This window comes from Balaenoptera musculus, chromosome 10 (genome assembly GCF_009873245.2).
Source record: "Balaenoptera musculus isolate JJ_BM4_2016_0621 chromosome 10, mBalMus1.pri.v3, whole genome shotgun sequence".
In the NCBI taxonomy this organism is placed as follows: Eukaryota; Metazoa; Chordata; class Mammalia; order Artiodactyla; family Balaenopteridae; genus Balaenoptera; species Balaenoptera musculus.
Window position 1 is genome coordinate 58209465 of NC_045794.1, and position 25447 is coordinate 58234911.

Here is a 25447-nt window from a genome sequence, read left to right on the forward strand (position 1 = left end):
GCAGGCGCGCAGGAGGCGAGCCACGGGACGCTGACAAGCGGCGAGGAGCGAGCTGAGCTCTAGGGACCTCGGCCCTGGCCGCCTGGACCCGGACTCTAGGGCTGCGCCGGCAGCCGTCGAGAGTGACCGCACTCCGTCACTCGGGGCTCGCCGCCGGGACACTCCAAATTCCGGCCCCGCGCCTCACCTCTCTGCACCACCGAGCCCCAGCGTCGGCGTGTGGGCGGGCGGTGGGGGCGGAGCTCGCCCTCCCGGGCCGCTGATTGGCTGTCTCCGCTTCCCTTTCACCTTCCCGGCTGCAAAGTTCAGGTGTGAAGGGACCGCGGTCTGCGAGCCCGCTGCTGTCGGAGAGGTTGCGGTTTGCTCTCCCAGGGAGGCCTTAACCTCGCCCAGCCTTCTGCGGCAGCGCCCCACCAGCCCAGTTTCCAGAAATAGTTTGGGTTTATATTATTTTCTCGGACGGTGGAAGATGTTGGCATTTATGTTCGCCTCTACACGAATGTTTTGCTGGCAACTTAAATGACTATTTTTCTCAGAAACGCGAGATATTTTCTCCCCCAGGTGTTCATACTGTTATTTTTCATGACAAATCTTGACCACAGTACATACAAAAAATACATAGAGACGATAACTAATATAGTTATATTGAGTCTGATCATTTGCATTTCTTTTGCTTTCTGGATTATGTCTATGACTGCAAGCACCTATTATGGTGAGTATGAATGTTCTAAATTGTCTTTCTATAATCTAATCGGTGAAATTTAGGAGGTACCATTGTGAAAGCCAAAACTCATATCCTCTGAATGGTTATAAACTGTTGTGTTTACTTAATTTCCACGGCCTGATTTGCATTTACTAACATGGAAATATGCAGTGCCTTGAACGTTTTAAAGCTTTTAGTAAATGCTGCTTGTCATAATACTAGTTATACCGGTTCCAAAATATGTCTTATATTTCATGTAACTATTACATCTAGCTTGGTGAAAAATAAGTGAGGTTAAACATAATTTTGCAAAGCAATTGCAGTGATGCTTTTAATAAGAATATTAGTAAGGTAGTTTATCAGTTTCATGTGTCCTGTAAAAAGTAAAAAGTAAAAATAAATGATGATACAATGTTTACATTTGGAGATTTGGAAGATTTGTCTGCTGTTTGGTCACTGCAAAAGAACAGACTTGTTTTTTGTTTTTTTTTTTTAATTTTTACACTTCATTTATTTATTTATTTATTTATGGCTGTGTTGGGTCTTCGTTTCTGTGCGTGGGCTTTCTCAGGTTGTGGCGAGTGGGGGCCACTCCTCATCGCAGTGCGCGGGCCTCTCACCGTCGCGGGCTCTCTTGTTGCGGAGCACAGGCTCCAAACGCACAGGCTCAGTACTTGTGTCTCACGGGCCCAGCTGCTCCGCAGCATGTGGGATCCTCCCAGACCAGGGCTCGAACCCGTGTCCCCTGCACTGGCAGGCAGATTCTCAACCACTGCGCCACCAGGGAAGCCCAAACAGACTTGTTTTAAAGGCTGAAGCCAATTTGCATAAATACGAGGTACTCTGAACTCAAATCTTTAAGATTTTGAAACTGCCTTAGAGCATAAGTATGCCTTTGTACAAACTTCCTTGGTACCCCTTTATAAAAACAGAATACCGTTCAGTTCAAAGGAAAAGTGAAAAACAGAGTGAGAAAGTGAACTCTTATAAATGGTTTTATCATAAATGATTACCTTTTTAGACCTTAGTCCTTTTGCAAAGAAACGTGAATTATCGAGTGCGTGTTCTCCAAGGTACACGTGCTTTCAGGGCTGTTCATTCATAGTGATTCCCAGTAGGGGATGAGGGCTCGGGGAGGAGAGGTATGTGAGAAGATTTTCCTTAATGCCAGTATTAACTATGACTTGAACTACATAGAATAAATCAGGATTTGTAAATTGCAGTGACCCCTTGGGGCCAGGCACCTGATGCAGATAGGTGAAGCTGTCCAAGGCTTTACTTTGCATATTAAACACATGGGAACAGTTTACACTTCTAGAAATAAGATTTTCCCAATTTTTTTTTTTTAATATTTCACCCTCTTTTTTTTTTTTTTAAGTTTAGCTCAATCTTTTTTTGTTTGTTTGTTTGTTTGTTTGTTTATACTGCAGGTTCTTATTAGGCATCAATTTTATACACATCAGTGTATACATGTCAATCCCAATCGCCCAATTCAGCACACCACCATCCCCACCCCACTGCAGTTTTCCCCCATTGGTGTCCATATGTCCATTCTCTACATCTGTGTCTCAACTTCTGCCCTGCAAACTGGCTCATCTGTACCATTTTTCTAGGTTCCACATACATGCATTAATATACGATATTTGTTTTTCTCTTTCTGACTTACTTCACTCTGTATGACAGTCTCTAGATCCATCCACTTCTCAACAAATGACTCAATTTCGTTCCTTTTTATGGCTGAGTAATATTCCATTGTATAATATGTACCACAACTTCTTTATCCATTCGTCTGTTGATGGGCATTTAGGGTGCTTCCATGACCTGGCTATTGTAAATAGTGCTGCAATGAACATTTGGGTGCATGTGTCTTTTTGAATTACGGTTTTCTCTGGGTATATGCCCAGTAGTGGTATTGCTGGGTCATATGGTAATTCTATTTTTAGTTTTTTAAGGAACCTCCATATTGTTCTCCATAGTGGCTGTATCAATTTACATTCCCACCAACAGTGCAAGAGGGTTCCCTTTTCTCCACACCCTCTCCAGCATTTGTTGTTTGTTGATTTTCTGATGATGCCCATTCTAACAGGAGTGAGGTGATACCTCATTGTAGTTTTGATTTGCATTTCTCTAATAATTAGTGATGTTGAGCATCTTTTCATGTGCTTCGTGGCCGTCTGTATGTCTTCTTTGGAGAAATGTCTATTTAGGTCTTCTGCCCATTTTTGGATTGGGGTGTTTGTTTCTTTAATATTGAGCTGAATGAGCTGTTTATATATTTTGGAGATTAATCCTTTGTCCGTTGATTCATTTGCAAATATTTTCTCCCATTCTGAGGGTTGTCTTTTCGTCTTGTTTATGGTTTCCTTTGCTGTGCAAAAGCTTTGAAGTTTCATTAGGTCCCATTTGTTTATTTTTGTTTTTATTTCCATTACTCTAGGAGGTGGATCAAAAAAGATCTTGCTGTGATTTATGTCAAAGAGTGTTCTTCCTATGTTTTCCTCTAAGAGTTTTATAGTGTCCAGTCTTATATTTAGGTCTCTAATCCATTTTGAGTTTATTTTTGTGTACGGTGTTAGGGAGTATTCTAATTTCATTCTTTTACATGTAGCTATCCAGTTTTCCCAGCACCACTTATTGAAGAGACTGTCTTTTCTCCATTGTATATCTTTGCCTCCTTTGTCATAGATTAGTTGACCATAGGTGCGTGGGTTAATCTCTGGGCTTTCTATCTTGTTCCATTGATCTATGTTTCTGTTTTTGTGCCAGTACCATATTGTCTTGATTACTGTAGCTTTGTAGTATAGTCTGAAGTCAGGGAGTCTGATTCCTCCAGCTCCATTTTTTTGCCTCAAGACTGCTTTGGCTATTCGGGGTCTTTTGTGTCTCCATACAAATTTTAAGATGATTTGTTCTAGCTCCATAAAAAATGCCATTGGTAATTTGATAGGGATTGCATTGAATCTGTAGATTGCTTTGGGTAGTATACTCATTTTCACAATGTTGATTCTTCCAATCCAAGAACATGGCATATCTCTCCATCTGTTGGTATCATCTTTAATTTCTTTCATCAGTGTCTTATAGTTTTCTGCATACAGGTCTTTTGTCTCCCTAGGTAGGTTTATTCCTAGGTATTTTATTCTTTTTGTTGCAATGGTAAATGGGAGTGTTTCCATAATTTCTCTTTCAGATTTTTCATCATTAGTGTATAGGAATGCAAGAGATTTCTGTGCATTAATTTTGTATCCTGCAACTTTACCATATTCATTAATTAGCTCTAGCAGTTTTCTGGTGGCAGTTTTAGGATTCTCTATGTATAGTATCATGTCATCCGCAAACAGTGACAGTTTTACTTCATCTTTTCCAATTTGTATTCCTTTTATTTCTTTTTCTTCTCTGATTGCCATGGCTAGGACTTCCAGAACTATGTTGAATAATAGTGGTGAGAGTGGACATCCTTGTCTCGTTCCTGATCTTAGAGGAAATGCTTTCAGTTTTTCACCATTAAGAATGATGTTTGCTGTGGGTTTGTCATATATGGCCTTTATTATGTTGAGGTAGGTTCCCTCTACGCCCACTTTCTGGAGAGTTTTTATCATAAATGGGTGTTGAATTTTGTCAAAAGCTTTTTCTGCATCTATTGAGATGATCATATGGTTTTTATTCTTCAATTTGTTAATATGGTGTATCACATTGATTGATTTGCGTATATTGAAGAATCCTTGCATCCCTGGGATAAATCCCACTTGATCGTGGTGTATGATCCTTCTAATGTGTTGTTGGATTCTGTTTGCTAGTATTTTGTTGAGGATTTTTGCATCTATATTCATCAGTGATATTGGTCTGTAATTTTCTTTTTTTGTAGTGTCTTTGTCTGGTTTTGGTATCAGGGTGATGGTGGCCTCATAGAATGAGTTTGGGAGTGTTCCTTCCTCTGCAATTTTTGGAAGAGTTTGAGAAGGATAGGTGTTAGCTCTTCTCTAAATGTTTGATAGAATTCACCTGTGAAGCCATCTGGTCCTGGACTTTTGTTTGTTGGAAGATTTTTAATCACAGTTTCAATTTCATTACTTGTGATTGGTCTGTTCATATTCTCTGTTTCTTCCTGGTTCAGTCTTGGAAGGTTATACCTTTCTAAAAATGTGTCCATTTCTTCCAGGTTGTCCATTTTATTGGCATAAAGTTGCTTGTAGTAGTCTCTTAGGATGCTTTGTATTTCTGCGGTGTCTGTTGTAACTTCTCCTTTTTCATTTCTGATTTTATTGATTTGAGTCCTCTCCCTCTTTTTCTTGATGAGTCTGGCTAATGGCTTATCAATTTTGTTTATCTTCTCAAAGAACCAACTTTTAGTTTTATTGATCTTTGCTATTGTTTTCTTTGTTTCTATTTCATTTATTTCTGCTCTGATCTTTATGATTTCTTTCCTTCTGCTAACTTTGGGTTTTGTTTGTTCTTCTTTCTCTAGTTTCTTTAGGTGTAAGGTTAGATTGTTTACTTGAGATTTTTCTTGTTTCTTGAGGTAGGCTTGTATAGCTATAAACTTCCCTCTTAGAACTGCTTTCGCTGCATCCCATAGGTTTTGGGTCGTCGTGTTTTCATTGTCATTTGTCTCTAGGTATTTTTTTATTTCCTCTTTGATTTCTTCAGTGATCTCTTGGTTATTTAGTAACGTATTGTTTAGCCTCCATGTGTTTGTCTTTTTACGTTTTTTTCCCTGTAATTCATTTCTAATCTCATAGCGTTGTGGTCAGAAAAGATGCTTGATATGATTTCAATTTTCTTAAATTTACTGAGGCTTGATTTGTGACCCAAGATGTGATCTATCCTGGAGAATGTTCTGTGCGCACTTGAGAAGAACGTGTAATCTGCTGTTTTTAGATGGAATGTCCTATATATATCAATTAAATCTATCTGGTCTATTGTGTCATTTAAAGCTTCTGTTTCCTTATTTATTTTCATTTTGGATGATCTGTCCATTGGTGTAAGTGAGGTGTTAAAGTCCCCCACTATGATTGTGTTACTGTCAATTTCCTCTTTTATAGCTGTTAGCAGTTGCCTTATGTATTGAGGTGCTCCTATGTTGGGTGCATATATATTTATAATTGTTATATCTTCTTCTTGGATTGATCCCTTGATCATTATGTAGTGTCCTTCCTTGTCTCTTGTAACATTCTTTATTTTAAAGTCTATTTTATCTGATATGAGTATAGCTACTCCAGCTTTCTTTTGATTTGCATTTGCATGGAATATCTTTTTCCATCCCCTCACTTTCAGTCTGTATGTGTCCCTAGGTCTAAAGTGGGTCTCTTGTAGACAGCATATATATGGGTCTTGTTTTTGTATCCATTCAGCCAGTCTATGTCTTTTGGTTGGGGCATTTAATCCATTCACGTTTAAGGTAATTATCGATATGTATGTTCCTATGACCATTTTCTTAATTGTTTTGGGTTTGTTTTTGTAGGTCCTTTTCTTCTCTTGTGTTTCCCACTTAGAGAAGTTCCTTTAGCATTTGTTGTAGAGCTGGTTTGGTGGTGCTGAATTCTCTTAGCTTTTGCTTGTCTGTAAAGCTTTTGATTTCTCCATCGAATCTGAATGAGATCCTTGCCAGGTAGATTAATCTTGGTTGTAGGTTCTTCCCTTTCATCACTTTAAGTATATCATGCCACTCCCTTCTGGCTTGCAGAGTTTCTGCTGAGAAATCAGCTGTTAACCTTATGGGAGTTCCCTTGTATGTTATTTGTCGTTTTTCCCTTGCTGCTTTCAATAATTTTTCTTTGTCTTTAATTTTTGCCACTTTGATTACTATGTGTCTCGGCGTGTTTCTCCTTGGGTTTATCCTGTATGGGACTCTCTGCGCTTCCTGGACTTGGGTGGCTATTTCCTTTCCCATGTTAGGGAAGTTTTCGACTATAATCTCTTCAAATATTTTCTCTGGTCCTTTCTCTCTCTCTTCACCTTCTGGGACCCCTATAATGCGAATGTTGTTGCGTTTAATGTTGTCCCAGAGGTCTCTTAGGCTGTCTTCATTTCTTTTCATTCTTTTTTCTTTAGTCTGTTCTGCAGCAGTGAATTCCACCATTTTGTCTTCCAGGTCACTTATCCGTTCTTCTGCCTCAGTTATTCTGCTATTGATTCCTTCTAGTGTAGTTTTCATTTCAGTTATTGTATTGGTCATCTCTGTTTGTTTGTTCTTTAATTCTTCTAGGTCTTTGTTAATCATTTCTTGCATCTTCTCAATCTTTGCCTCCATTCTTATTCCGAGGTCCTGGATCATCTTCACTATCATTATTCTGAATTCTTTTTCTGGAAGGTTGCCTATCTCCACTTCATTTAGTTGTTTTTCTGGGGGTTTTTCTTGTTCCTTCATCTGGTACATAGCCCTCTGCCTTTTCATCTTGTCTATCTTTCTGTAACTGTGGTTTTTGGTCCACAGGCTACAGGATTGTAGTTATTCTTGCTTCTGCTGTCTGCCCTCTGGTGGTTGAGGCTATCTAAGAGGCTTGATGGGAGGCTCTGGTGGTGGGTAGAGCTGACTGTTGCTGTGGCGGTCAGAGCTCAGTAAAACTTTAATCCACTTGAGTGTTGATGGGTGGGGCTGGGTTCCCTCCCTGTTGGTTGTTTTGCCTGAGGCAACCCAACACTGGAGCCTACCTGGGCTCTTTGGTGGGGTTAATGGCAGACTCTGGGAGGGCTTACGCCAAGGAGCACTTCCCAGAACCTCCGCTGCCAGAGTCCTTGTCCCCACAGTGAAACAGAGCCACCCCCCGCCTCTGCAGGAGACCCCCCAACACCAGCAGGTAGGTCTGGTTCAGTCTCCCCCAGGGTCACTGCTCCTTCCCCTGGGTCCCGATGCGCACACTAATTTGTGTGTGCCCTCCAAGAGTGGGATCTCAGTTTCCCCCAGTCCTGTCGAAGTCCTGCAATCAATTCCCACTAGGCTTCAAAGTCTGATTCTCTAGGAATTCCTCCTCCCGTTTCTGGACCCCCAGGTTGGGAAGCCTGACGTGGGGCTCAGAACCTTCACTCCAGTGGGTGGACTTCTGTGGTATAAGTGTTCGCCAGTCTGTGAGTCACCCTCCCAGCAGTTATGGGAGTAGATTTTACTCTGATTGCGCCCCTCCTACCGTCTCACTGTGGCTTCTCCTCTGTCCTTGGACGTGGGGTATCCTCCTTGGTGAAGTCCAGGGTCTTCCTGTCAATGATTGTCCAGCAGCCAGTTGTGATTCTGGTGCTCTCGCAAGAGGGAGTGAGAGCACGTCCTTCTACTCCGCCATCTTGGTTAATCCTCGCATCAAGTTTTTGAAAACTATTACAGCACCTGCTCCAGTGGGAGGGAGCTGTGAAGGAGGAAAGGTTTCCACACACTAGGAAGGCCCTTCGCGGGCGGAGACTGCAGGTAGCAGAGGGGGGAAGCTTCGGAGCTGCGGAGGAGAGCGCAGCCACAGGGGTGCGGAGGGCAAAGCGGAGAGATTCCCGCACAGAGGAGCGGTGCCGAGCAGCACTCTAGCTCAATCGAATGGAATAGTAGCCTCGGGAAAAAAATGAACAATGCCGTTTACAGGACTACAGATGAGCCTTGGCTAGTCCCTATCTTTTCCAGGCGCCATTCCCCTTCACCTGCTGGTGGACACTTTGGCCAGCTGACAATGCAGATATTTTCAAACTTTAAGGTGAATAAAAATCATCTGGAGGGTGTAGACCAGCAGCAGCCATGGGTAGACGGCAGGCTCGGCCACCACGGGCGACTCCAGCCTCAGCTTCTCCCCCACGTTTTCGCGCGCGGTCCCCGCACCAGGCTAGTCTGGCGGTTGGGGGAGGGGCGGGGCGCCGCCGGCGGGGGCGGGACAGGCGGGCGGGCGGGAGGCTGAGGGGAGGGGGCCTGGCCTGGGCCTCAGCCGGCGCCGCCGCCGCCGCCGCCGCCGCTGCCGGCCTGCTCCCGTCCGGCCCCCGGCTCCCTCTTTGTGGTCACAGGCCCAGGGCCCCCAGCGCTGCTGCCAACTGGGGCCGGCGTGAGGCAAGCACAGTGAGCCGGGGCCGGGCTGAACCACTCACTCGCGGCGAGCGCCTCCCGCCCCGTCCATTTCACCCTCTTTGTCTTGCATTTTCCAATTTTTGATAGAAACCTGGGCACAAGCAATAGTTCACACTTTTCTTTACTATAATCACTCAGCCTTGGTGTTTAGGAGTCTGTCAGGAATGGTGGGGACTTTAAATGGGAAAGCCATGACCTGTCTAAAGGAGGTGGCTTCTCTTCACCTGTAGTCAATTCTGCCACGTGGGCCTGAACTTCCAGTTTTTAAAACAGAAAACAAGAATCTGGATTTTTATATGAAATTTCCTAATCTTTAAATATTGATTCAAATTGAAAAAACTTATGCTAGCTAAACAAAACATCTGTGAGCTGGTTGCAACCTTTGGAAAAATCAGTTGCTAACCTTTGAGTCCTGAGGTGTGTAGCCTGTGGGAGTGTTACCTCTTTAAAAAAAAATCTCTGTGAAAGGTAGAGAGAGGAATAATTGGATCCTGTTAAGAAAGGTGTTTGTTCTATACAGTTCTTGAGAATGAATACATGCCTCCTTTCCAAAAAAATAAAGAACCAGAGCTTCATTTCAAATCTCCAAATATGTATCAAATACCCATTATTATAAATAGTTGTAAATGGTTCTCTAAACTTGGACAGGACTTATTTGGTCATTCCCCACTAGGATTGTCTCTCTGAAAATATATAATTCTCAACATAAATATTTTACTTTGGTGGCTTTATCTCAGTTTCTCTACTTACCACAGTATTTTAATCCAGAATGCAGTTATCAAAGCTTGCAGCCAAGGCTAATCTGTGCAGGCTTCGTACAATTTATGCTCTATGTTTATAATTTTTCAGGTAACTTACAGCCTATTTCTCCTTGGCGTTGGCTGTTTTCTGTTGTTGTTCCTGTTTTGATCGTCTCTAATGGCTTTAAAAAGAAAAGTCTAAATCATACTGGGGCTTTAGGAGGTATGTTTTTCTTTTGAATGTTTAACCATATAGTAAGTGCTTGCTTATATAATTTAAACTCATGTTTCTAAATTCTGAATATATGAGCCTATAAATCACAATGTTACATATTTTAGACAATGATAAAGTTATGCATTACTCAACTTTACTATTCTGTCAAAATTTCAGATACTAACATACCCTTTTAGTGTGATGTACAAATTGAACCTTGTAATTGATAACAACTAGATTGGTAGGATAGACTTTTGAGGACCTTGGTTATTCTGCTCCTGAGTTGGATTAAATTTTCTGCTAGCAGTAACATTGGAACATTTTTCCTCGAGGTAAAATAGAGGAGCCATTGAGAAGAATAGCACTTGGAAATTGCTATTAGTATCCTCAGCAGAGTAGTCCCAGCTGAGTATTCTTGATTCATTCTTCAGAATTGAGATGGAGACAGGCCATTTATTTATTCTTCTAGCAAATATTTGTTGATCAATTACTGTGTGCCACTCTTCTAGAAACTGGGGATATAGCTGATTTCAGATTTTATGGAACTTTTATTCTTTAGTACAGATAGATAATAAACAAATAAAATACATAAAACTTTTAATATAATGATAAAGTTAATGAGAAAAAAATTAAAGATAATAAAGTGTGTATATTGGGGAATGTGGGGCATTCTTCTGTGGATAGGGTCTGGATTAACCTTTCTTCTAAAGAGGTAGTTTTGAACTGGGACCTGAAGAAGTCAGAAATGAGAAGATCTGAGAGAAGCATGTTCCGCTGACAGAACAAGTAGAAAGGCCCTGACATGTTCAAGCCTGGCTTGTTCAGGAGTGAGAATAAGGCTCATTTGACTGGAAAACAGGAAGAAAAGGAAAAGTAGAGTAAGATAAGGTTGAAGAAATAGGTAAGGACCAGATAATACGGGGCTTATCAGGACATAGTAAAGATTTTATCCCAAACTAGAATTCCCCCCTGCCTCGAACCAGGGGATTGATGGGATCTGATCTGACTTTGGGATTTTCATATCCTACCAGTGTTATAAGCCCCAAGACATGAGGATTTCCCCCCCACCAAATACTTCCTGTAGGCTGAGATCACTACAGGATAAGGCTTATTTAGAACTGGCAGGTCTTGAAGCTGCCTACTCAGCCTTCAAAATGCTGATGATCATTAGCCCTAATGCACCGTAGAGACACCCTGTCCCCTCTGTGTTCACATACAGCAGATGTTTCATAAAGTTTTATAAACTAGAGCAGGCCTTCACGGAGGCAAGATAGCCTGATAGGTAAAAGAACAAGCACTAGAATCAGGCAGGATGAGTTTGAGTAATAGTTCTGGCTTTGGAAAAGTCACGTAACCTCTCTGTACCTCAGTTTTCTCTTCAGAGAAATGGGTTTTTAATATCTAACCTAGAAATTAACGCAACATTGTAAATCAACTATACTTCAATTTTTAAAAACTTCAAAAAATAAATAAATGCTTCCTGTGCATTAAAAAAAAAAATCTAACCTAGAGAAGGACAAACCATGAAAGTAATAAAGCTAAACTTCATGGCATTTCATTTGCAATGGTACCTTTCAAGGTTCTAGGAAGAGCCCTAGCAATGTGCTCTCATGGTCTTCTTGTTTTGTAAATTTTACAGAGGTGAAAGATATTTTTGTGCTTTTTTTTAAAAGAGGGCCCCCAATTTATAAGTTTCAGGACCCACAAAATCTTGATCCACCCCTGATTTCATTCTTAGGATTGCAGTAAGAATTAAATGAGATAATCAATGTAAAGTTTTTAGCTCAGAGCCTAGCACATAGCCAACATGTATAGGGTGCTTGTTATTATTAGGCACAGTTCTTCAGAATCATGCTCATTTTCTTTCTTCATAATTGAGATACACTGTTCAAGTTCTGTTGAGAAACTGAGAAATCTGTTGTTAGCACTTTGAAAGTAATTGCTCATTTATAGCAAATAATTTGAGCAATCTCTGCTTGAATATAATAATACAGAGTTATGCTTTGCTAAAAATGTCCTTTCTCAGGTAGCCTTGCCTTGGTTTTCATCATTCTTGACCTGTGGGAAGAAGCGTCAAGTTCTTCTTGAAGTACTGTCTTCCTTTGGCTTCCATGCTGTATATGATCCTGTTTCTTCTCTTACTTTTCTGATCTCCACTTTTTTTCTTTCTTACCTCCATTTCCTTTTCTGCCTCCTAGCCCTTGGGCCTCTACTCCTCTCCTACCTGGCTTGATTTAGAATTAGAAGATATCGGGACTTCCCTGGCGGTCTAGTGGTTAAGACTTCGCCTTCTAGTGCAGGGGGAGCGGGTTGGATCCCTGGTTGGGGAGCTAAGATCCCACATGCCTTGTGGCCAAAAAACCAAAACATAAAACAGAAGCAATATTATAACAAATTCAATAAAGACTTTAAAAAAAAAAAGAATTAAAAGATATATATTTGAATTGTAGCATTGCCACCTGCTATCTTTGTGAACTTGGCCATGTCACGTAACTCCTCAGAGACTCACTTTCTTCATCTCCTGTGAAATAGGTCCTTATGGGCTTATTGGTGAGGCTCAAACAAGATAATGTGTGGGACAACATATCTTTTTACACTATGAAGTATTATACAATAAACTCCCCAAAGACACAGAGTGTATCATATGCTTCTGTGTCCCATGCTTTTTTGAATAGTGCTACACACTGTTATAATAGTGCTTAGGAAATATATGTAGATTGATTTTGAAACCACTACCCTTTTCCTAATCGTTGCATTCTGTGGAATTTTGGTATCTTTTTTGTTTGGAGCTTTTTTTTTTTTTCCTTAAGGACAAAAAACTGTAATGTTGCTTCAAAGTATATCATAGTACTTGGGAATACTGTCCTGAAGTATGACTGCAAGTCACTTAAACTTTGTGTTATAATTTTCCCACCCATTAAATTAGAGGGAATAATATTATCTATAGCATTGGCTTACCATGAGGAGTCATACATGTAAAAATGCTCAGCACAGGACCTGGCACTCATAAAATAATAACATGCATTTTATAAATGTTAGTATTGTTTTCCTTCCACAACTACTATCACAGTCATAGGAATTTTACTAAGGTTTGCCCTATCATGTCTTTAGTGTGCTTGGGATTGAGAAGAGTTTCAGAACTTCCTCAGGATCTGGGTATTGAGAGTCCTTCATGACACAGGAGCATATACCTCAGTGTTGAAGGAAGAGGGGAGGGGTTGAGGCAGTGCTTAGGGTGGACACTGAAGTGGAGGGCTCTTATCTCCTTGAAAGAAAGAATGCTTCTAGAATAAGGAGAGGATCACATGAGGGGTTATGTAAGAATGTACGTGTAAACTGTAAAGCACTGTGCAGGTGATTTTCTCCAAGAAAGTGTTGTCTAGTCTAGTTATTCAGTGTGTTCCTTTGAACATGTCTGTGTGGACAGTTTGTCATCAGTCTCTTGGCTTGACAAGTTTAAATTTAATTTCACTTGCCAAGACGCTTAGGCTTAATGGTTTCCCATTTTTTTTTATTCATTCATTCATTCAACAAATATTTAGTAAGGGTCCCCTGTATGCCAGACATTGTTCTGGGCACTTAAGACTTAGTAATGAACAAAACAGATAAAAATCCCACTGTCAGAGGAGACAGATGATAAGTAAGGTGGGTTTGAGACATTTAATCCCCAGAAGGAGATGCCGTAAGCGTAATGGAAGTGCACAGCCAATGAGGTGTTGTCAGGAAGGGCCAGTGGTTTTGCTCTGTGTGGTCTCACAAGGATGGCCTTACCTCTTTGGTTATCATAATTGGGGTCTGGCGTTCAGTCTTTTGAAATAGAAACCTCATTCTATCAGGTACCCAGAGTTGATTAGAGCCAAGAAAACTGGTTTATGTTGCCATTGTTATAAGAGACTAATATATGAGCCAGAATGCTACTTCATTAATCTGATAAAGTGTAGAACTACTGGACCAACTGGAATACAAACATCAGTGTTCAGACATGTCCAATTCTTGCAGTCAGACCACTTGAGAAGTCAGATTGTAATGAGAAGGTTGCTTTGGCGGAGCACAGAGTCTGAGAAACAGTCAGTAATGCAAATCCACAGGTCAAACAGTCCTGTCTCTTGTATAGTATTTAAGTCTGCCAACCTCTGGTTCTCTTGGCCTTCATATTATGTATTTTGGGCTAACCAGCCTTCTTCTGATTCCCATAGTCTTTCTCTAGGCAAATTACTTATGATATAATTGATTAAGTTTGAGTTTATTAAGTTATAAAATTCCAGTCCTACCTTTCCCTTTCCTGTCTCCCAGATATTATTGCCAGGTCCCCTTGGTTGGAATTTTGGGTAACTCTACTCCCACTATCAGAGACATTTGTAGACAATGTTGGTTTTACTTCCCTAGATGGCATCTGCCAGTTATAGAATTTACCTGTTTTAAGCTCAGAAGGCAGCTATATTTCTTGAGTCTTCACAGTCTTTGGGAGCATCCTATTGTTATGCAAATTAAGTCCTTAGCACGGACAATTAAAGATGATAGAGGTGGGTTGAAGAGGTGGAAAAGACACCAGCTGGAGTTAGCAGTCACTAATCTAAAAGTTGTCATAACTGGGAGATGCAAAAAGTTCTAAGATATTTTTTAGACTACATAAGAGAAATCATTCCTTCAAAGCACATTAACTTCAATTTATTTCCTCATTCTGAACCTGTCATCAACTTGAACACTGATCACTTCGTGTGATATTTTGAGGTGTTTGAAGTAAAAAGGATGTAGATGCCTTTTGGTAGCATATCAGTGTAGGTTTTTTTAGGGCCATCTCACTTTGGGTGTGCTTAAGACTGTGGAACAAATTGTTAACAGTGACGGTCCATGGAGAAGGGATGGGAGTGGCGGTGGTGAGGGAGAGAGGCACTTTGACTTCTGTATGTTTTGGCTTTCCCCTCCAATACCCATGTAGTAATTTTGTAATATATTTTAAAACAGTTGAAAAAACTTAAAGGTTGGGTAACATAATAATATTCATCCTTATTATTATAATAATAACACATAATTGCAATAATAATGATGTTCTTATTGAGGTTTTGCCACTGTAACTGCCATTATTGCCAATGATATTAGTTAACATTTATCACGGGCCCCTTACGTGCTGGGTTTAAAATAAGCATATTATAAAAATTATCTCATTTAACTTTTCACATCAAGCCAGTGAGGTGGGAATTATTATTCTTCTTGATACACCAATAAGAAATTGAGGCTTAAAGTTAGGTAACATCTAGTCATGCAGAAGTAAGTGGAAGAGTCAAGATTTTAACTCGAGACTGTTCAACTCCAGAGCTGAAGCACTTTATTTTACTTTATACAGCATTATAGTGATTTCTTGCACGCTCAGTAAAAAAGTACTAAACATAAGTAAAATGCCAATAACTGAGTATCTCTGGATGGATCAATCAGTCAGGATGGAGCTAACCAATAGAAAATTTCCTATTGCTACAGAAATAGGAACCTGGTCCCTTGTTCTATTATTTAATACTTATTTATTAAATACATGGTAACTTATTTAATAATTATTTAATATCTATTCTGTTACTTAGTAGAACTTTGCTTACTATGTTATTTAATAAAAATCTTCATATAGCAAAACTCAATCTATTTATGTTAAGAGTTACAGAGAGCAGAAATTGTCAACCATGAACCCCGTGGTTGCCACTCTTGGGTGCCACTGATCTGAGTACTCAGTGGCAGACTAGCACATTCTCTCCCTGAAAGAAGGAAGATAAAATTGTCAAAAGTGTGCTTGAAAGTTCCAAATCACATATAGAGAATGCTACCTTTTGTGTAAGGAAGACGGAAAAATAAGAAAACATGCATATATCTGCTTATCTTCATAAAAGAAAACACAGGAATGATAAACTGGAGAACAATGGTGTTGAATACATACAAAGAATGGAAAGAGAGCAAAATATAGAGGGAGGGGCAGAAGGGACATGGGAGGAAGTGACACCTCTCTAAATATACCTTTTTGTATAAGTGTGACTTCTAAAAGCATGTTTAAGAATATCAGTGAAGTTAGGAAGGGGGAGATCTAAAACTGAAAGCAAACTAAAACAGATGAACCCAACTGTATTTTAAATGAATACTGTAAGCACACTGAAGGGAGAAAAAGAAAAAGAGTAACTTATGGACCCAGTATTTAACTATATTCTTTATTCCTTCAGTGTGGGGTTACAGGAAGGGGAGGATTACAAAGAAATCTTAACCTATTTTTAGTAGGTTTGTTTTTGTTGTAGTATGGGTGAAGCAATTCTAAAACAGTTTTTTAGATGTAATAGAGCATTGAGTAGATGAGTGAAATTGTCTTTGTTGTTTGAGGCCAGAGTTCTAACTAAGGAAAAAGGCGTACAAATATGGAATGGGGAAAAGCAAGAGAGAACCTGTGGAGATAGATTGGAATTGGAGTTACTGGTGTGATCTTGTGATTTCCAAAATATTTATGTGTATGTGTATATACATGTATATGTGCCCATATATAAGCATGCATATATATGCATGTGTGTATATTTGTATGTGTGTGTATTCACTTGCTTTGTCCACAAAAAGCAAATATACCCCAGTAGCAATGAACACACCATGAGCCTAGATTTTGACCTCTACTCTCCATTCCCCACTGTAATGAACCAGAGCTCCTCAGAGAAATGTCTGCTTCCAGGGCTGGGGCAAGGTAGGTCTAAGATGAGCCTCGAGCATTTTGTTATACCCAAAAGAAAAGAAATGCTAAAAAAAAAAAAAAAAAAAGAGGGAGAGAGGGAGGTCATGTGACATGAATACTGTATTGAGCTTGTCTATTTTGTCTGGTATTAGTATAGCCACCGCTGCTCTCTTTTGGTCACTTATTTGCATGGATTATCTTTTTCAATCCTTTTACTTTCAAACTATTTGTGTCTTTGGATTTAAAGTGAGTCTCTTGTAGACAGCATATAGTTGGACCACGTATTTTTATCCATTTTGCCAATCTCCGTCTTTTGATTGGATCATTTAACCCATTTACATTTAAAATAATTACTAATAAGGAGAGACTTACTTCTGTCATGTTGGAATTTGTTTTCTATATGCCTCTCTCTCTCAGATTTACTCTTGGTTGCTCTATTTATTGAATTTTCCTTGTAAAGTAGAAAAAAAACCCAGGCTATGCGGGGAAAATGTAAAAAATAGAAACTTGAAAGACCCTATACTGTTTGGTAATATCTTAGTTGGTAAAAATGTAAATGTATGGGAAATGAACATTTCCAGTTATAATATGAAAATAACTGAAAAAAATCATTCTTTTTTTCACAGCATTCATGTATGGACTAAGTGTAATTTTGTGTATATATGTGTTTCTTTCAGGGCTCGTGGTTGGATTTATCCTAACCATTGCAAATTTCAGCTTTTTCACCTCTTTGCTGATGTTTTTTCTTTCTTCCTCAAGACTCACTAAATGGAAGGGAGAAACAAAGAAACGTCTAGATTCAGAATACAAGGAAGGTAGAATGAATTATGTTTAATGTTACTTAAAATAGTAACCTTTATTTCATCTTAACATATCATAAGCTTTTAATCAGAACATGTTTAGACTATTGAAACATAAATTTTATATGAGAATTGCTTTAGTAGTAGCCTGATATAGTTTATTATTACTTTACCACAATAGCAAATAACAGCAGAATTTTAGAACTACTGAAGTCTATCATTAATTATTCTAAAACAATATGAAGGTGGGCAAAGTTACCATCCCACTTGTAGTCATTTTTGAAATTTTAGTCATTTTTCTTTTCTTAAGTTTTGAAATGTAAGTCCCTATAAATGCATGATTTTCCTCCTGAGGAGAAAACCTTTTTTTGTCCTTTTCATTCCCTTGTTTGTTCCTAGGTGGGCAGAGGAATTGGATTCAGGTATTCTGTAATGGAGCTGTGCCCACAGAGCTGGCCCTGCTATACATGATAGAAAATGGCCCTGGGGAAATCCCAATAGATTTTTCCAAGCAGCACACTGCTTCTTGGATGTGTTTGTCTCTCTTGGCTGCACTGGCCAGCTCTGCTGGAGACACATGGGCTTCAGAAATTGGCACCGTTCTGAGTAAAAGCCCACCGAGGCTGATAACAACCTGGGAGAAAGTTCCAGTAGGTGAGTCTTTATTTAAGTTTCTTTAAAAAACAAAACTGAACAAAAAGCCTCTTGATTTACTGTTTCTTATTTAAAAGGCTTTTAAGAATTTCAGTGTGTCTTCTTAATTGGAAAATCACTATAGGATATTAAATAGGTGATAATAAATAATATTTGCAGGAAGTGTTAGTAATTCCTAGATAAACAATATAGAAACATAGAGATTGGCCCACAGGCTTATCAGTGGGAAAGGAAAAGGATGGAAATGTTACAGTATTTCTTGGGGGCCTGTTATGTGGTTAGTGCTTCAATGTATATCTCATTTCCCCATTACCATTATCAACTACTACTACTACTAGTACTGCTACTAGTACTTTATCATTGTCTCCTCCTTCCTCTCATTTTCCTTCTTTTTTTCCCCTTCATCATTATCGTCATCATCATAACAGTTAACATATTTGAGTACCTACTATGCACAAAGCAGTGTTCTAACTGCTCTCCTTGGATTACTGTTTACTCTTAATAATCATGTGAATTGGTCCTTTTACTGTTTACATCTTACAAATGAGTAAACTAAGGCATAGAGAAGTTAGGTAACTTCACCACAGTAACCAGACTTGGAAATGACAGGACTAAGATTGAAACCGGGCAGTCTAGCTCTACTAAACTATTCCACATCACTGCTTAGAATGTCAGGAGTTACTGAGGAGAAAAGCCTGTTTTCTAAGTAGGATGGTCTTTGGATTGCATCAAAGTGAACCCTTTCTTTAAATTAGTCTTGATTAGATAGGTACCAAAATATTTTGCTTTTTTTGACTTTATGTGTTTGCTGATTGTTAACCAGATGTTTTTATCCATGTTCTTCTTTAGGGACCAACGGAGGAGTTACGATGGTGGGCCTTGCCTCCAGTCTCCTTGGTGGGACCTTTGTGGGCATTGCATACTTCCTCACGCAGTTGGTTTTTGTTAATGATTTAGACATTTCTGCTCCTCAGTGGCCAATTATTGCATTTGGGGGTCTGGCTGGATTACTAGGATCAATTGTGGATTCGTATTTAGGAGCTACCATGCAATTTAGTGGTAAGAACATTACCTTATTGTTGTCACTTATTGGTGTATTAAAGAAATGGGAACTCAGCCATGCACAGTGGTGGCAGGGCCTAGCTGCTACAAAGAAGATATGTTTTAGACAACACTCATGTTTATGGGCAAAAAATTCGAGGACTCTATTTTTGACTAATTGTATAACAAGTTATTTTAGTTTATTTTCTGTGGAAAGTGTAGAGCATTACAACAAGGATTTTTAATGTAGGGTTGCTTTTTTCACCCATGCTGTTGATTGTTAAATGCAGTAGTTTGATCATGACACTGAATAAATGTGTCCTTAAAAAAAAGGGGGGGGGGACTTCCCTGGTGGTCCAGTGGTAAAGAATCTGCCTTCCAGTGCAGGGAATGCAGGTTCAATCCCTGGTCAGGGAACTAAGATCCCACATGCCGCGGGGCAACTAAGCCCACGTGCCATGACTACTGAGCTCACACGCCTCAACTCGAGAGCCTGCGTGCCACAAACTACAGAGCCCTAGCGCCCTGGAGCCTGCACGCCACAACTAGAGAAGAGAAAACCCGCACGCCGCAGCTAGAGAGAAGCCCGCGCACCACAACGAAGAGCCCGCGTGCTGCAACTAAGTCCCTACGCAGCCAAAAATAAATAAATAAATAAATCTTTAAAAAAAGAAAGAAATGGGGAAGAAATATGGAAAAGGAAAGAAAAGAGATGCGATAATAAAAACAATTGCCAAGACACAGGTTGTTGGGGGACCCAGAATGAAAGAGCACAAGTCTCCTCTACCATTTTGAATGTCTCATTCTTTTGTGTTAAATTGATTGAAAGAGAATTTCTCCTACAGAGCAATGAGTAGAAGCTTTGCAGGGAAGATAGGATAGTGCAGGAGACAGATGCTTTTGCTTATGGGACTTTACCTAATCCCACGGAAGCAGAATTTTGGAGTCAGATCATTATAATGCCCCTCCTTCCATTTATTTTCCAAGTCCATTTGAGAAATAATTATTCTAATAATCTGACTATACACATACGATGTACTTTTCTCCTGTGACATCATGTTTGCTATCCTCCCCACTGAGTTTTTAGTCCCACTCAAGATATATGGGAGAGTCAGTTTTCTCCAGAATTTTCTGTGCTTTGCATCTAAGGCTGTCCTGTCATGTCAGTGTACTGACATGTTCTGTTAGGCGTGTATTTGCTCCACCCTCTAACCAACCACGTTTTCTCCTTTGATTCTTACAGTGAAGAGGCTAGCTGTCTGGAGAATGGTCCCCTGAATACAGTGCCCCCAGTTCTGTTCATGTCCCAAGATAATCGACTTGTCCTTCCACCCCCCTTTCCACCATCAGAACATTTGTTCTCTCAGGTTCCTTAGTCTTATCTAGATGCTGAGGAGGAAGCAATCTGATTTTAATTTATACTAAAGGGTTAGTAACCATATATGCACACGTGTGCGCACACACACACACACACACACACACACCCATTACACGTTTTTTTAAAGAGCCTAGGTTTTATTCTAAACTGGGCTCTAACTGGGAAGTTTCTGATCATATTGAGTGGGTTGGGGAAAAAAATGCGGGCTGGGGAGCAGATTAGATTCATCTCTGTGTGCCTTCTTTGTGTAAGCACCTTGCTACTCCTGGGTATCCATTGTAGAGGCTCCTATTCTCAGGAGTTTCACAGGTTGGTCTTAGGGGGGAGCCACCGGGAAGGCAAGCCCTGTCTGCCAGTTTCATGCCATCTCTGCTTTTCAGTTTCTCCCTTCTGCTTTGGAAAGAACTCCAGCATTGTTGAGAGAGCAGTATTGAGGTGTATTGAAACCCATTTATTCAAAGAGACCTTTTGTAATCATGGGTTCCGTATCACTCACCATATACATTATCCTCTAAAGTCATTTTACGAATGGCTGAGAATCTTTGAAAGATTATCTCCTTTGGAGGAGAAAGCTAATTTTTTTTTTCCAAGTCATTTGGATTTTCCACCTCACTTGCTTCTTTTTCATTCCAGGTTTGGATGAAAGCACTGGCATGGTGGTCAGCAGCCCGGCGAATGAGGTGAAGTACATAGCAGGAAAACCCATTCTCGATAACAATGCCGTGAATCTGTTTTCTTCTGTCCTTGTCGCCCTCTTGCTCCCAACAGCAGCTGCTTGGGGTTTTTGGCCCAGACAGTGAATTTTATGTCATTTACAAAAGTTAAAACTTAGGTAAATTCAGCTAAATTTGCAATTCCAAGCTTCATCCCAAGAAGAGTAATTGTAATGACAAAGCAGAAATGCCAGCTTCTCCTCTGTTCCATTACAGTGGAACTCCACGTTTTTCCTCTCTCTAACTCCATTGTAACAACTAATATGTTTTTGGTGAAAGACAAGGCTCATAGAATTTATGCATATTTTTCTTCTGCTGAATGGAACTTGAGCAATGAAACTATAATGTCCCTATATATTGAACTGAAAGTTCCTGCATGGTAGATATAAATTTTGTTTTGTTTGTTTAAATCAGTAAAAGGACTAAAAGTGATAAAATTTTTAAATGGCTCAGTTGTGGCAGAGAAATGTCACCATGCCAATTATCCAAATGTTGTATCTGTTTTAAGTATTTAAACCGATGTGTGTGGAAGCCTGAATAAGTGTAGTATCCTGGACTTCTCCCCTTACTTGCCATTTATTATTGTAAAAAGTGCGGAGTTTGGTTCCTGGTGAGCTGCGAGGTCTACTCCACGTTTGTTCTTCCTTCCTCAGGGTTAGTGATGAAAAAAAAGTAAATATTGTTTTCATGTGACCATTAGAATGCATGAAAAAAATTTATTTTTAGGTAAAGGAAAAGAGATATATCTTATGTCTAAAAAATATGCACCTTACTATATGTTTTAGTTGGTCTCTGAGCAGAAATTATCTTGAATTTAATATTTTTAATGTATTTTCTAGCTTTCTTTGAAATTTGTCTAGGAATCTGATTTACATTGGCATCTTGACCAGTTAAAGAGTCACTGGAAAATTATTGCAATTATTTCATTTGCTGTCCTAGAATTCACTGGAAAATGCTATGATTTCCTATTATGTACCTTCTAAGTTGTGCTCTGCTTTACATAGAGCCTCAACCAAAGTGAATTCTACTTTTCAGTTTTGTTCTTCACTTTGATGTACGTACTAAAGGGGTTTAACATAGTATGGATTATTGTGCTAAAGTATTTTGAAATATTTCACATGTGATTTCCATACCTTTCTTCCCCTTCCCCTTTTGCATTCATAGAAAAATTGAGGAGAGATTCCATGAATAAGCCACTATCAGAGTGGAGAAAGCTTTATTTTCTTTGTTGGTGACCCTGCTACAGTGATTATCTAGAAATGACTTGGTTCAGGAAGAATTTTTTAAAAAACAGTTGACACACTTAAGCCTTAAGCCAAGAAACTCAGTGGGTCTCAGCCCATCTGCTTTGTGTATACATTGGCATCACCTGAGCATCTTTAAAAAAAATACTTGTGTCTGGGCTTCACCCAAAGATTGTGTCTGGTCTGGGTTACAGCCTGGGTACTGGGACTTTTTAAAGCTCTGGCTGCCCGTTAGAGTCATGTAGGGAGTTTTTAAAAATACTGTTGTCAAGGCTCCTTTCTAGACCAAGTAAATCAGAATGTCTGAAAGTGAGACCCATGCATGGGTCATTTTTAGAAAGCTCCCTCCCTGGGATAGTCTAATGTTTAAACAGGTTGAGAACTACTAAATAAGAATATCCTTACAAAAATGTCAAATTATTGTGTTGTACACCTGAAACTAATGTTGTATGTCAATAAAAAAAGATAAAAAAGAAAAGAATATCCTATACCTAAAAGTCTCAAAAGAGTGGGAATTTTCATTTTTATGCAGACAACTATTAGCAGCAGTGCCGTGTGCTGTCTTTATGGATGGATAGCTTCTGGTAATTATACAGTCTTACAGCTACATCACTTACCAAATCATTCCTGTGGCAGTTTTTTGTGCAGCCTGTTTATTCCTACAGCTGTTCTAACATGCCTCTTTTCTCTTTTCCTGGAGATTCATCCTCATGACATACTTCGGGACAAAAATACTCATTGGAGCCATTTGGGGTTTGGTAGAATCACCACATCAGTAACAGTTTGGGGACATACTGCTTCACAATCCTTTGTTTGAAAACCTAGGGCTAGTTGTGTTTTGGAATCAAAATTTTTCAGATTTTAGAAAAGTGATAGGGTACATATAAAATATTTTACTTAAAAATCCCAAAAGAGTCTAGGATGGCACCCATTATCAAATACACTAATATTTCTGTGTTGAGTATATGAATACCACCAATAAGTGTGTTAACTAAAGACTATGAGAGCCTCAGATCAGTTTTTGTCGTAGAATTTAGGAAGAAACTTTCTGTTTTCAGAGCATTTTTGGATATGATAATTGTAGATTTTTTTAAATGAAGCACTTTTAAAAAAAACTCATATGTATCTTACTGAAACAGTAAACAGTTTGTGTAAAAAAACACTTTTCATGGAAAGAGCTCCATGTAGCCGTATGATAAAATAATATGTACTACTGCCTACCTAGGCAGCTTACAAGCATATATACTACTTCTTGCCATACTGTCACACAGTAGAAAAGAGCAAGGTGTATGTGGCTCAGGGCAGCTCCCGAAGGAGACCTGAAGACTTTAAGGAGTGTTATTTGAAGACTTGCCAAATGGAGCCAACAGAACAGTGAACTGCTACAACAGGTCATTCCATTCCTAGCTTTTCTCGTTCCTTGAGTTATCTATGCCTCAGCCTAGGGGCGTATGTCTCTTTCTTATTTCTAGCTGCTTTACATGTAGGATGCTGGCTTCAGAAATGCCAACCTCATCCCAATTAGGTATAGGCCTAGTATAGAGAAAAATCATGTGTGGTGACATATTGTAAACTTTGCCACATGCCTGCAATATGAACAGCTGCCTCATGTTTGCACAGTGGGTGACCTGGAGCTCCCATCATCTCATGTTCCTGATGCCATCGCAACGAGAAAAGACTGTACTTAGCTACCAAATCCCAGGTGGCTTGCACGTGGTTTAAACATGAAAACACAATTATGCAGCTTAACTATGGAGTACTGTTGCTATAACTCCAAGTGGAACATTTGGAAACTGAACTGAACATTTTTAAAATATGTAAGTGTTTAATATATGTTTGTTTGTTAAGTTGTTCGACGCTAATCAGTTCTCCCTTTAAGAATCACTGAAAGTTGATAATCAGGAACATATTTCTGGAAGAAAATGAAAAATGAAAAAAACAGTTTAGCTACCTGAATTTCAGAGGACTGAGATGACGCCAACATTTCTCAATCGTGATGCAGTTTTTTTTTTGTTTGTTTGTTTTTAAACTTTTTTGGGGTTTATTTATTTTATTTATTTATTTATTTATGGCTGTGTTGGGTCTTCGTTTCTGTGCGAGGGCTTTCTCCAGCTGTGGCAAGTGGGGGCCGCTCTTCATCGCGGTGCGCGGGCCTCTCATTATCGCGGCCTCTCTTGTTGTGGAGCATAGGCTCCAGACGCGCAGGCTCAGCAGTGATGCAGTTTTAATGGCTTTGGAACTAAGGAGTCAGGAAATGATTGTAGAAGGAGTGAGGGTGAGGCCAGGTTAGCAGGGCAAGGCTCCTGAAATTATTTTGCCTGCGAAGACTAGACATGTTAATTCATTTTCGTTTATCATAACCACACCCTTCAAAACTTATTTTATACATGTGACAACTCTTTTTTTAATGTTTGGATTTTTTTCTCTTTTTTTTTAATGCGTAGTTAATACCCAGAATCTATCCTTCTTTTTAAAAAATTACAACATTAGAGGTAAAACTAAAATATGCTTTGCCTCCACTCCTCAGCAAACCTACCTTGCTCCCACCTTCCCCAAGATAACTACTGCTAGAAATTTGAGATATTTTCCACATAACATTTGTTTTGAGTGTACTTTAACATATATTCTTCTTAATCAGTGAAATGTTATAATTTGTACTATCATTTTGCTGCTTCAAGTCAGGTACTTACACCCGAGAAAAACCTGTTTAGGAAAAAAGATTAGAAGGATGTATACCAAAACATTAATGTGTTATCTGTTAAGATTACAGATGATTTTTATTTTTGTTAAAATAAATAATTTTAAGTTTATGGTATATGAATTATATCTCAATAAAACTGCTATTAAAATACTTATACAAAAATAATTTTAAATACTTTCCTAAAAAGTCTACAGTCAAATGTGTTTCTTCTACAAATCAAAAAATGCTCAAAGTAAACAAAATAACCTCTGGGAATAACCCCTCTTCCCCACTGCCCTTCCCCATTGTTATTTTAAATGCTATTCCTTCTCTTTATAAAAGACCTTATTAGCAATGAATTTAAAAGTAAAATGGGGTTTAGCGCAACATAAATCCAGTGCAACATTCTCTTGGTGTCTCTATGCCTTAGGCACTGCGTCTGAAGCTGGTGAATCACAGATGAATGAGACAAGGACTGTGCCATCCATGTGCGATAAGAGTGGGGAAGACAAATGTGTGTAACTAACATGTTGAACAAATATGACATGTGGTCTGTGATTTTT

General features: G+C 39.3%; 1 protein-coding gene across 2 annotated transcripts; it reads left to right on the forward strand.

Annotated features, from left to right (window-relative positions):
* Nucleotides 1-22694, forward strand: TMEM19 (transmembrane protein 19). Of its 2 annotated transcripts, XM_036867235.1 has the most exons (6): nt 1-712; nt 9582-9695; nt 17052-17189; nt 17574-17828; nt 18678-18887; nt 20881-22694. In XM_036867235.1, exons 1-6 carry the CDS (start codon nt 520-522, stop codon nt 21045-21047), a joined length of 1077 nt encoding a protein of 358 aa, XP_036723130.1. In that variant the 5' UTR covers nt 1-519; the 3' UTR covers nt 21048-22694. The 2 variants fall into 2 exon arrangements, with proteins under 2 accessions (XP_036723130.1, XP_036723129.1); XM_036867234.1 differs by lacking the exon at nt 9582-9695 and having other exon boundaries at nt 9-712.
* Nucleotides 22695-25447: the final 2753 nt, after the last annotated feature.